This window comes from Saccostrea cucullata, unplaced genomic scaffold (genome assembly GCF_032062105.1).
Source record: "Saccostrea cucullata isolate Sc308-1 unplaced genomic scaffold, CSIRO_AGI_Scuc_v1 ctg264, whole genome shotgun sequence".
NCBI classification, from domain to species: domain Eukaryota; kingdom Metazoa; phylum Mollusca; class Bivalvia; order Ostreida; family Ostreidae; genus Saccostrea; species Saccostrea cuccullata.
Genome location: NW_026932935.1, coordinates 413,600 through 427,879, shown reverse-complemented (window position 1 = coordinate 427,879; position 14,280 = coordinate 413,600). Strand labels below are relative to the sequence as shown.

At 33.7% G+C, this 14,280-nt stretch overlaps 1 protein-coding gene across 1 annotated transcript in view; it reads left to right on the top strand.

Moving 5' to 3' along the window:
* Nucleotides 1-14,280, top strand: part of LOC134236570 (hyccin-like) — a 52,594-nt gene that overhangs the window by 15,887 nt on the left and 22,427 nt on the right. Inside the window, exons 3-5 of the mRNA XM_062718744.1 lie at nucleotides 2,953-3,057; nucleotides 5,288-5,422; nucleotides 9,257-9,301. Coding sequence (XP_062574728.1) covers nucleotides 2,953-3,057; nucleotides 5,288-5,422; nucleotides 9,257-9,301 — 285 coding nt within the window. The remainder of the gene's footprint in view (nucleotides 1-2,952; nucleotides 3,058-5,287; nucleotides 5,423-9,256; nucleotides 9,302-14,280) is intronic.

Here is a 14,280-nt window from a genome sequence, read left to right as displayed (position 1 = left end):
ATCCTTATTTGTGGGTTCTATATTCCCACTGAGGGAGTAGAGACTGGTCCTTTTGGAGTAAGGTGTTGATCCTTATTTGTGGGTTCTAATCCCACTGAGAGAGTGGAGACTGGTCCTTTTGAGTAAGGTGTTGATCCTTATTTGTGGGTTCTAATCCCACTGAGGGAGTAGAGACTGATCCTTTTAAAGTAAGGTGTTGATCCTTATTTGTGGGTTCTATATTCCCACTGAGGGAGTAGAGACTGGTCCTTTTGGGATGAGACTGTTGATCCTTATTTGTGGGTTGCATAATCCCACTGAGGGAGATATAAACTGGTCCTTTTGAGTAAGGTGTTGATCCTTATTTGTGGGTTCTAATCCCACTGAGGAAGTAGAGACTGGTCCTTTTGGAGTAAGGTGTTGATCCTTATTTGTGGGTTCTAATCCCACTGAGGAAGTAGAGACTGGTCCTTTTGAGTAAGGTGTTGATCCTTATTTGTGGGTTCTATAATAATCCCACTGAGGGAGTAGAGACTGGTCCTTTTGAGTAAGGTGTTGATCCTTATTTGTGGGTTCTAATCCCACTGAGGAAGTAGAGACTGGTCCTTTTGGAGTAAGGTGTTGATCCTTATTTGTGGGTTCTATGTTCCCACTGAGGGAGTAGAGACTGGTCCTTTTGAGTAAGGTGTTGATCCTTATTTGTGGGTTCTACACTGAGGGAGGCCCCTTTTGGAGTAAGGTGTTGATCCTTATTTGTGGGTTCTATGACTGAGAGAGTGGAGACTGGTCCTTTTGAGTAAGGTGCATGTGGGTTCTCAAAGGCCCTGAGTGCTGAGTATAGATAAAAATATATAGCTTTCCAGCAGCACTTGTTGCTTCTCAGTATGAGTGAAAAATTCTAGAAAGGGCATTAAGTGCTTACAAACAAAGGTGTTGAGGGTGGGTTCAATCCCACTAGAGAATGTTTTTGAACTTATTTGTGGGTTCTAATCCCACTGAGGGAGTAGAGACTGATCCTTTTAAAGTAAGGTGTTGATCATTATTTGTGGGTTCTATATTCCCACTGAGGGAGTAGAGACTGGTCCTTTGGGATGAGACTGTGTAAACAGAGGCCCCATGTAGTATAGGTGTCGGCATGATAAAGATCTGTCACTGCATGCTCAAAGGCCCTGAGTTCTGAAAATCATGTCTATTGAGTTGAATAATTGAAAATTCTTATAAAAATGTCTCCAAATTCTCAAAGTAATGTATATTCATATTACCCAAGGTAGTTCTTCAAACTTTATTTTTGAAGTTAATCATATCATAAATTAGGGAAAATAAAAAAATTTTTAGGAAATGCGAATAAAAATAAAATCACCCAGGGTGAAATTTATAATTGAAAATTGATCAACAAATACAATTTTGGATGAAAAATTATAGGTATCCAGGCTTTTGAAGAAAATTGTATTGTACTTGCACGGGACTTAATTTACACCAATTATTTTTTAATGTATAGTATAATAAACCATTCCCTATTATTGCAAAACACCATTCAAGTTTTTTCTTTGCTTTATAAACATCCAACCTAAATTTGAAAACCTATCTTTCTATCTGGAAAAACCACACAAACTGAAGGAAAGAAACAAAACATTTTAAGCAATAATATTTCTTGAATGTTTCATCATCATTGAGAAATCTCCTCACATTGTAAATAAAAAATTGTTTTTGAGAATGTTTGAGAATGTCAAAAAACATTGAATAGAATTGAGACACATAAAATGATACAGGGTTCCTGGTCCAGCCATACATTTTCTCCCTTCCTGTTACACATGAAAAGATTTCAATTTCAAGCTTCATTTTGAGACCTTTATATTAAATTATAATTAAAGAGTTATTCTTCCTGACTGAGGATCAGATATCCTTAATCTGTGCATTACTTTTAACATGTGACTAAAATCATTAAAAACAAAATGGCAAAGCCCTCAATTGTTCTTTTTAAAATAGATTTCTGTGCGGTGTGTAGAAGAGTTTATTATATGTATATTCTCTCAGACAAAGACTGTACATGTAATTAGACCTAGCTATGTCTCGTTGTCATGACAGTTTTAACACATTCATCTTTGTGTATCATCTGCAGTTCAAAAGTTCTGCTTACATCTTCAGGATTATTAATAATTTTATGATTTCAAAAAGTGAATTTTGTTGTTCAATTGCAGTGTTTTTCAAATAACAGAAATATGAATAATAATTTTTTTCTTGTTAAATTGAAATCCAGTAATTTTTATTTTGACACATGGAATGCATATACATGTACATGTAATGATGTATTCTCATTTGAATTGATACACATTACCGTATAACACCTATTCACTGCCCAAGCACTTAGAAAATTGTGAAAAGGGGGGCCCTTATTTCCCGAAAATTGAAAAAGACCTAGCGAGCACTTATAGAGGCAGGGGCGGTTAATAAGGATTACTTCGTATACGGTATATCAAGTAGTTATGTTAATTGTTTATAGGTGAATAAATGTAAATAAAATTATAATTTTAAACCATTTAATTTTAATTAAATCATGTGTATTTCATTAGTGAACATAAGAACCTTAGCTCTGAGAAGTTCCACACCTTTGTTTTATACCTCTAGTTTTGTCAGATCTGTAGGCTTTGGTTTGAAATTAGTGTGGTTGTAGTGACAAATCCAAGTGTATTAGCACTAGCAAGTTACGCCAGAGTAAATAGATCTAATCTAAGATTTGCTAATGAGTACTTGAATAGCTACATGTATTTTGTCGATCCCTTGTCATCCTATTTCTCTTGCTTTTGGACAACTCATCTTCATCTATCAGTTTATTTTGTTTTATTTCGTACTTACATGGAACCTTTACATTGTTGTATTATTTTCAGGTGACCATTAAGGCCCTTTGGCCTCTGGGTAGTATGTCACATACCTTTATGACCTGAGTACTGAACATATATTTGATTTTTCTTACAGTCCCTGCCAGATAATGAAATCCACACGTACGCCAGCACAGTACGACAAAACGAGGAACTGACCACTAATCTCTACTGTGTGTTAGAAAGCCTCCCTCAAGCTCAGGTTTGTACACCACAGAATCATTTTAATTTGTGGGAGTAAATGTTCATTGGTATAGTCAGAATTTTACTGGTACATTAGAATGTAATCTTGTTCATAACAGACAATTCAATTAACTAAAAAATGAAGGGTAAGGATGATCCATGAAATCCAATAAATTTTGGCCACCATGAATGAACAGTTATCACTGCTGTTGATCTAGAAATACTTTAATTCCAACTGAAGCATTTGGTTTGATTGGATAAAAAAAATACTTTATATTTTGTAATTTTTTTTGCCTATGACTCAAAAACATTACATTTAAAATTTGAAAAATTTGAAGGCACGTTTTAAGGAAAAGATGTGGTTTATAAAGCATAAACTGATCCAAATTGATACAGCATATCTTAGGTAGCTCTTAAATTCATTCATTACATGAACATATAAGGATGTTAAACATGTATCATAATCAGAAACTGCATTGAAATTCAGAGAAAAGGTGAATGTTCTAAAAGAAAATTATATCATTAGAATCTTGGTGGGGAATGTTTTGTTTGGTGAAGTAATGTATAGAATCATCCATTTGTCTTTTATTGTGTATCAGGTGATACAAACATTGGAAATTTGATTAATATTATACAGTTATTGACTTCTTTACAAACAACAGCTGTTTTGTTTTTTCTTTCAAAAATTAAAGCCTTGCTCAAAGTTTTGAGGATGAACGTTCCCCAAAATCTTTCTCAAAGTCCTTAATATGGGCCTGAAATTGAGACCATCAAAAATTTCACCTTTTATTGCCATTTTTGTTGGAAACACAATCTGATCCAATGTAGCTTATCGTACATATCGTTTTGTTGTGGAAGTAGTAAAAGATTATTTTACAAATTTTTTTGTTGAATTTTAATAAAATAAAACAACACAGAACAAAAAGTTCCAGTACAAGATGATAAAATAAAACTCATGTGAGTGGATGAAATGAAAATAAATTCTAGTTATTTGTATCTGAATGAAATTTTCAGACAGCATTCAAAATGTTGATGACTTCCCAAAATTAAGAATTTTTATGGAAGTAAATGTGACATCAATTTTGGATCAACCTTTGTAAATGAAAAAGATATAACCATCTGAGATAGACTATTCCAAACATTCAGTTTCATATTCAAATGTTCCAGTAAAGGATATATGTCAAAGCTAATCTTGACATTTATTTTGAGACTTTTATGTGAAAAATGTTTTATTATAACTGCTAAAGTTAATATATTTTACTTGTATCACATGATGTAGAAGAGGATAAGAGGTTTCACTATTTCAGGTTTTTAATTATTTTTCAATCATAAGATTCAAGTTATGATACTAATAAGATGGCTTTTAAATGAACCAGTCTCTTCATAATGTGATTGTAGGTGTAATAATATTTTCCACTTTTCCGTCTTTTGTTACATTTTGTCGTCTAACTTGTTTTCTACCTGACAACGTTACCAGTGTGTGATGTCTAATCCGTATTGATTCCTGTGTTAATTACATATCTATGTTACACCCTTTAAAAGCTGCTTAAAAATACTCAAAACCAGTAATGAGATCAAATATTGTGGTTTCCATGGGAACTCCTCAAAAGGTCTGCAGGAATTTCACTACTGATTGCCTGTCATTACTTGATCATATTTTGGTCGTAGACTTATAAGTTGATGATATGCGATACCTAAAATCAAGAAAAACTACAAAATCATTATCGAAAACAGTTTTATTCAGATTATAGATTTTAGACCAGTCAAGTTCATTATATTTTATAAAGCAACTTACATCACTGTTTTATACTTGATAAAAAATTGTAATTAAGTACAGCAAGGGTAGAGTTCTTGTATCCTCACCTGTGACAACCAGTATTGTTCGTTACCTTAATTATTTGATTGTGATGTACCAGGTAAATAATTTCTCAGTAAAGTCATCAGGAGGAGAAGTTTTATGTATATCCATAATTATTTGGATTAGAGAAAAAGAATTGCGATGTAGGAATGACATGAAATTGATATAGTAGTTTCGGTTAATCTGGATTAATTGATCCAGATTAACTTACAATAACTTGGCCACATATCTATTTTCTTGGATTCATTCTGTCTCACGAAATTACTTGTGATGGGACATGAATACTGAAGTCAGTGACACTGTACATGTATAAAGTATGTATAAAGTTTGTAAATCATTAATGACAATTCCTTAAATAAATAACTTGTATTTTACCATTGTTCTTCTTCAGGTTCTGGACCCGATCTGTCACCAGCTGTTTGAGTTCTACAGATCTAAGGAATCGGACCTAAGGACCTTCAGTAAGGAGTTCATACCTGTCATTATCTGGGTCTACCTGTCTGCTCTCAGCACTTCAGGAAAAAAGGTATAACAGCAAACAGGGGTAGACATGTTCATAGTTTGGAATATACGTATTCAGTGGTGAATACATGTACATGTGACTGCATATGAAATTAACCATGCTGATATAAGTAATGGGCTTTGTGATTAAAACACCAATTAATAGCTTACCTGAACAAAAGGCTCTTTATAATAAGCTTTTCTGATTTTTTTTGTCCATTGTCTGTCTTTGTTGTTGTCTTTTCACATTTTCATCTTTTTCTCCAGAACCACTTGGCCAACTTCAACCAAACTTGGCACAGAGTATCTTTGGATGAAAGGGTATTCAAGTTTGTTCAAGTGTTGACCCCCTCCCCCCACTCATCTTTCAAGGGGAGATAATTAAGAAATACATGTAGTAAAAATTAGGTTTGGTCATTTTAAAAACTTCTTTTCAAGAACTGAAGGGCCAAAAAGTTGAAGTCATGTGAAAACTTTCTGATAGATTCATATACATGTATCTTCAATTAAACTGCTGGGGTTAAGGGATGGGGGGTACAAATTGACAAAGGACAAACAAATTAAGTGTTACATAGGTGTATATATATATATATATATATTGGAAAAAACCTTTAGACAGCAAAGCCATGATATATCATAGTTATATGGAAGCATCCTCAGGCAGTGTATATTCAAGTTTGTTCAAGTCATGACCCTCGGAGTAAGAGGGACCAAGATTAGAAATCAAAGTTTTATATACAAATGTTTATATACAGCAAAACTCGGTTATAACGAAGTCACTGGGACCTATGAAATTAATTCGCTATATCCATAATTCGTTATATCCGTATAAGAAATTCATTAAACTTATACAACTGGGGATCCAAGATGACTTCGCTATATCAGTGAATTTGCAATATCTGTGTCCGTACTAAATGAGTTTTACTGTAGTAAAAAAATCTGATGAAGTACAGGAATCCCATGGCATGGGTATTCATATTCAGCATACAAAAGCATCCTGAGCATAAATTAGTGTTATTTTTTTATCCTGTTCTCTGCTCCTAAGTACTTAATACAAGATTAAATGTAAAGTTATGTTCAGCAACAGGTGTGTTAGGGTGGGGGTCTCTTGACTACATATATGAATAATTGCTTTAATTTCATTTTTAGCTCACCTCAACGAAGTTGGGGGGAGGTTATGTGATACCCTCGGCGTCGATGTCGGTGTCGGCGTCCCGGGTTAAGGTTAAGTTTTTTGGAGCAGTTTTCTTTTTAAGTACTTCTATGTCCTATATTGATTAGACATGCATGGAAGATGTTTCTAATGTGTTTCATTGTACCAGTCAAAGTTTCAGATGCTGCAATTTCAGCAACAGGAATGACCCAGGTTAACATTTTTGGTGCAGTTTTTGGTGTAGGTCTCATTTCCGAAATTAAGCCCTATGTTGACCAAACTTACATGGATTATACATCTTAGGATGCATTATTTTTTTTTTCCATTGAGTTTAAAGTTTTTGGTGCAGGTTTCATTTCGAAGATACTATGAGCCCTATAATGACCAAACTTGCATGGATGGTACATCTTTTCCGGTTGAGTGAACAGGTTAAAGTTTTTGGTGCAGGTTTCATTTCTCTATGAGACATATACCAAACTTGCATGGAACACAAGATTAAATCTGACCTAGATATTGTGGACGAGTAAACAGGTTAAAGTTTATGGTGCAGGATTCATTTCCAAGTAACTTTGAGCCCTATAATGACCAAACTTGCATGGATGGTACATCTAAGGGTGCATTCTACTAGGCTGGCTTCAGAAGCTGAATCTGACCTACATTTTCCGGATTAGTGAAAAGGTTATTTTTTTATACAGGTTTCATTTCCAAGTTACTCTGAGCTCTATGTTGAACAAACTTGCAATGATTGGATGCACACTAATTTTTTTGAATTTGACATACATTTTTTTTTATTGCAGGTCTATCACCAAGAAACTATAAGGCTTATATAAACCAAAGTTGCACAAATGATGCATCGACTCTCAGGGATTTTAATTACATTTTCATGAAAACTTTATATAGGTTTTCCATATCAAAATTGTTTTGCATTTTTGGATGCACACTTTTTGTTGGTTAATTGTGTGACTTTATTTGCCTTACACATTTCATTTTTTTAAATCTTTCTCAGGTGACTGTGAAGACCCTTGTGCCTATTGTTTATTGCAATGATTGTTTTTTTTTTTGTTTTTTTTTTTTGGCTGAAACAGGGAAAACTTTATATTTTTCATCAGTTACATGTAACACACACAAAAAAAGAAATAAAGTCTTCTTCTCATCACAGATTTAATTTGGCTTGAAAGAGTCTCTACCCTTCCTTGGAAAGATGTTGGTTGTCTTTATTTTCATGCTCATGTGTAAATGATAGGATCATTAAGATGTCTATATTGCCAATCATGATAATCGATGGAAACAAAGCATTCACAAGGGAACTCACACAATTAGACATTTGTAAAATCACTGTTACCCAGTAATCTTTTTTAAGCCCAAGAAACGACAAAAAGTAACATTGATGCAAACCATGAACAGTTGTCTTAGAATAGATTCAATCATACTGTAGATTCCTAAATATATGTGAGAAATTATTAATCCCATAAATTTGCAAGAAGTTTGACTTGGAAATAAAAATAGATATGCTCTAATGTATTTATGTATTGCTAAAATACATTTAGAATGATTTCATAAATAGTTCATTTGCAAGTTCTTGTTCTCGCAATTTGACATTTATTGAGTCATTTTGTGATATTTAGTACTCACATATAATAAGGAATCTTCAACTTTTTTGCTAATTAAAAGAATGAATTTTGGTTATACCAAAATACAATTTTTAGCTCACCTGAGCCAAAGGCTCAAGTGAGCTTTTCTGATCACAATTTGTCCGTTGTCTGTCGTTGTCGTCGTTGTCGTTGTTGTTGTCGTTGTCGTTGTTGTAAACTTTTCACATATTCATCTTCTTCTCAAGAACCGCTGGGCCAATTTCAACCAAACTTGCCATAAAGTATCCTTAGGTGAACGGGATTCAGGTTTGTTCAAATGAAGGGCCACGCCCTCATTCAAGGGGAGACAATTGGGAATTACTGAAAATTTGGTGGCATATTTTAAAAATCTTCTTCTCAAGAACCACTGTGCCAGGAAAGATGAAACTTATGTGGAAGCATCTTCAGGTAGTGTAGATTCAAATTTGTTCAAATCATAACCCCCTGGGGGTAGGGCGGGGCCAAAATGGCCGACCAAAGTTTTACATAGAAATACATAGGAGAAATCTTTAAAAAATCTTCTTCTCAAGAATGACAAAGCCATAATTCATCATATTTATATGGAAGCATGCTCAGGTAGTGTAGATTCAAGTTTCTTCTAATCATGACCCCCGGGGGTAGGGCGGGGCCAAAATGGTCGACCAAAGTTTTTAAAGATATATATAGGAAAATTCTTTAAAAATCATTTTCTAAAAAATAGCAAATCCATGATTGGTCATGGGACTACTTTTGGATTTAAACTTTATAATAAAAAGCCATTTTCTACTTTTTCCTACCCTTAGTGCTCAGGTGAGCGATGTGGCCCATGGGCCTCTTGTTTATAAAAATGTTTTGAAGATTAAGACAAATTTTACTGCATGGATTTTAAAAGTTTAGAACTGCCGTACCAAATAAATTTTTTATGACTTGCATGTTAGTTAAGAAGTAAATCCCTATTGGCTTAAACATGTGAGTGACATACGAATGAAAATTGATGGTGTCTTTGCATTATTTGGGAGTAGGTGTTACATCTGCAGGCAAGACATTGATTATATAAATTGTGAATGATTTGATTTTTTTTCCCTTTTAATTCCAGACTGTAAGAGGACTTGAAGCATTCCTGCTAGGTGTCTACAATCTGGTAAGATTTTTGTGATGGTGACAGACTCAGTTTCTATCTCTGACTCAAGAGAAATTGATGAATACCCTGTTCACTCATAAACTTAAATGCAGAATTTCAGTCCATTATACCGGTAATCATCAGTACAGATTATGTACATACAGTTGAACTTCAGTATCTCAAACACTGAAATCTCAAATACCATGGATAGGTTGAAGTACTTTTAAGTCTCAACCTATTATTCTTTAAGTATATTACTCTGAATATCTCAAATCTTCAGATGTCTCAGCTAAGGTGTTTTTTTTCTATCACATTGAGTTCTAGATAATAAAGTTTGACTGTACATATTCTATTTCATCTCTGAAGTTGTCAATGCACATTCATGTTACATGAAGTTGATGGATTGGCATTCAGATTGATGTTACTTTGGAATTGAAATTTGATGTGTGAATGCAAATGGGTGTTTTCCTCACAACTTTGAAAATCCAGTATATACTGTGGAATCACAAGATTGTGTGGTGGCTCAGTATTTGTAAAATCCTTGGGTACCCTGCCTCCACAAATTCATATCATCAATGAATTAATAATTTAGGTTTTAAAGAGACATCTTTCCTTTTTCAGATTTTACATCGTCGGAAACCCACGGTCGTCTTGGTAAGAGAAGTGAGACCGACCGTGGGTTTCCGACGATGCAGATTTTAGTGAATATATGAAATTACATGCATGTCCCCTTCATTAGGCAATCTTTGAATATTGATCCCCACAAATTTTAATGATTGCACAGTATTCGATCAGCTGTCTTGTAGTGAGGAATACATGTACTACTGACAGTGAAATATGATGTTGCATCAGGGCCATTTCTCCCAATTTTCTTTGAAATTTACATTAAATTTGTATGTATTTAAGCCAGGCACATTGCTCATAAAGCAATAGGCAGCTTTTGTGACAGTGTTCAGCTCGGCATGCTGACTGCTTCACACCCTTATTTAATCTGATGAATAAAGCAAGGCTTAAGTATTTCAGGTTACCTAATTGAAGCAGATGAGCCTCTCAAATTTTACAAATTGTTAAGAGTTTAATTGAAAGATTATATACATTGAAGAATTACTTTCAGTTTAATGTTGTTTTTTTATTTTGGGGATATTTTAAAATTTTCAAGGTGGAATCATGACTTTGTGTGGGTTGATTATAAATACTTTGTTCTGACAGCTAGGGAGTCTATTAGAGAGCTGCAGCAGTTAATATTGTTATACCCTTATAAATATCATTCTAAATATTTATTACTTATAAAAAGAGCTGTTTATAACATCGGTCTAACAATTTCACTATTGACCGGTCTTACATAAGAATTGTTAGACCGCAACGTCAGTTAATAATAACTTCATGAAAGTATGTTTTGTGATAAATAATTTTTGTGATACAATAAATATATAATTGATTTTGTTCTTGCTGAGCTTGATGTTTTATATTTACTGAAGAAGCCATAATTTTCCATATAAAATAATTGATAATATAGCATGTATTGATTAAATCATAAGTGTATAGTTATAAATTATATCGTCTGGCTACAATTTCTAGGGTTTTTTTTGGGGGGGGGTGCAATTTTCAAAGATGATATTATTTTTGCTGAAATTATATTCTTTGATTTATTTGAAAATAAAACATATTTTAGAATTCCAATTTTTTCCACATGCCAGAAACTCTCATGTGCTAACAATATAAGTTAATCCTAGCTCTTTATAAAGATGGACATGTAAATTTCATATGTTTGTTCCAAATACTTTGTTATTCACCGGAAATGCAAATCCCCCTCCCATACACAGATCTGTGCCAATTGTACAAAAATCCAACAAGACAAAAAAGGGAGGGGTAAATTTCTGGTAGAAATATAACCAATGCTTCCTGGAACCTTATATTTATTCTTTGTATACATCTTGTTTAATGATTAAATGAGTAGACCTAGGAGACTTTGCATGAAATTTTTCTTGCGACATACTAATATCTGTCAATCTGCATGCTTCCTTGAGGAAAGCATGTTGTTAAACTGACTTCAGCTTCTTGACAAATACCGTGGAAAAACTCTCAAGTGATATTTTTGTATGCCACAAGACCATTTAAAGTTAATACCAGTAAAATGTTCCCAAGAAACCGGGGAAAAAATGCTCATGGGGAAAAAATGTTCTCTGTAATTATAGCTAGGATTTTTGCAGCATTTAGCATCTCATTTGCAGCCAATATCTAATGGTTCTGTTGATGGCCTACCTTTAATTTACCTGAGAATGACTCTGCTTAGCTCCTCATTAGTTTCAAACAGGTGTTCACAAGCTGTCTCTCTTTACCATAAGGGTTTTTTTTTCTTCTCTAATTTTCTATCCTTTTTTGTCTGTCTTAACAATGAGCATGTTATTATGTAATTCTTGAAGATTTCTCTAATAAGCAAGACTCGGAAAAATTATACTGCAGAATTGTCGTAGAAATGAAGGTTAATTGATTTTTTTTATGTGTTTTCATTAAAATGGATGAACAGATTTGAGTTTTGATTATCATCCTTAAGATGACACAGTCCCTGAATCTGAAGGTTTGGATGATATTGTTTTCTGTTGTGCTAAGTGGATGTCACAACTCCACTGGATAGAACATATGTTTTTGGCAAGATTAAGCTCCTGCCCTGAAACCATATACCAATACAGTGTATTTGTAAATCAAATCAAAAATATATATACGGGTACTTTGCATAAATTATGAAAAGTGTTCTAATTCAGAGTTATTTTTTCATGCTTAGATTTTATACTTCCTTGATCTAGTTTTTCCTGAAAGTCATGAAACCGATTTTTATTGATATTCAAATGTCAGTTTTGCAATCCATGTAATACCATGTTTTTTTTTTCTCTGCACGAATTTCAGATCTTCTGATTTGTTGAATTTTCTTTCAACTATGATATAACTGGCTATAGATGAATGCTGAATGAATCTTCTGATTTTCATGCCCCCACCAGGAAATGGCTGGGACATATGGTGTTACCCTTCTCCATCAGTCATTCCCTCATTTTATCCTAGTTTCTTTGACTTATTTTTGCTGTTACTAGAAAATGAGCTGATTTGTAGCACATATACCGGTAGTAGCTTTATATTGATGACTTAAAAGTTTTGTGTCTGGTAAATTTTAGTTTTAATTGTGCCATTTTGACAAAAGAGTTATTGCCTTTCGACTTTGAAATTTTTTAATTTTTCTCTTTTTCTGTGTATTTTTTTTTTTTTTGGAAAGGGGTGGGGGGGCTTTGCTTGTTTATGGTCATTTTTTATATGGCTAAGGCCTAAAGATGGAATTGTACATTTTTTGTGGAATGACTAATTTGGATGACCTGAAAGTAGTAATGACCAGTGAGAACACTGAGGTAAGGTACCCTTATTTAATACTTATGAAAAAAGCCATATAGCTAAACATCCCCTCATGTCAACCTCAACTGTCTGAGATCTGTCTAGAAACAAAATTTCAAATGTGAATGCGCCCGCATGGGGCAGTGGTTAGAGCGTCTACTCTAGAGTAGCGAAGTAAGGAGTTGTTCCTTACATCTCGGGTTCGAATCCCACTGTGGGACGTGGAGAGGGGTCCTTCGGATGAGACTGAATAAACCGAGGTCCCATGTCGCAGTAGGTGCTGGCACAAAAAAGATCCCTCCCTGCTCAATGGCCCTGAGTGCCTAGCATAGGACAAAATTTGCAGCTCTCCACCGGCAAGTGGTGGCATCTCCATATGAGTGAAAAATTCTTGAGAGGGACATTAAACAATATACAGTCAATCAATCAAATGTGAACAAAATTCCTCGAGAACCTTTGTTGTAAAATTGGCATGTACAGTATTTTATTCCAATCACAGAGAACATCATTACTCCCCAATTTTAAGGACAAAATCAAGGGGTTAAAGAAATGTTCTTTCTATTAATCTAAAATGCTCCACCCACCTCCAAAATGAAATGACTGAGTTTAAAAGTTTGCTTCTGCAGATATATAATTTGAAATTGATAACATAAGTAATTCTTCACATTGAAAATAAGTAGAATCTCATTTTGTATTATTTGCATTTTTCAATTAAGGTCAGACGACACGTTCCTCAAAAATATATAATTTTTCCTAAGAATTTGTCATTGAACTCTAGGTACTTAAACAAGTTTCCTCACAAAAAATTAGGGTAACTTACCAGGCATTTGAACAAGATACCACAGAGTGATATTTCTTAAATAATCAATGTAGGTAATTTTCTGCATGAACTATATTACGATTTTTTGCGTACTTATATTTAAAAACATTTTGAAAACAATGTAGAAATCTCAAGAGAAGGACAAATATGAATATTTCTTTATATAATAAGAAGAGATACAAAACATATACCCGGTATTCGAGGAATGTGTCATCTGACCTTAAAGTAAAAATCATCAACATATTTCTCTTGATACAATGGGCTACTCAACTTATGCTTTCTGTCAATTATACCTTTTGCAGTTTTTCTGCATAATAATTTTGAAAACTAAAATTTCCTTGAGGATTCATAATTTGTACTTGCATAACCACCCATCCCTCAGCTTGAAAACTTTATAAGATGCAAAGGATGCCACTTCAAGAAGACACACCTACAAAATGGTCGTGATTTTTAACCTCTCTGTACTTAGAAGTCAAGTCCATGCACATATTACATTTATGCTCAAGATGGACATGCATACAAAAGACAGATTAACTTTCCAGTGTATAAAATTAAGTCAGCAGCAATGGACTTTGCATTGTCAAGTCATTAGTTGATTCATTTAATTGAAATGGATAATGATAATTAAATTTTAAAAAAAACAGCTTTTCCTGGTGTCAGCATGTTCAGTTAACAAAATACTTCCACAATATTGAAAATGTATGTTTCCTTAATTACCGGCCGCCAGGAGGCGGTCGGTTATATGATATGAAAGTTTTAAGTCGCTGTGCGTTTCTGCGGAGTTGAAACAATTTAAATAAAA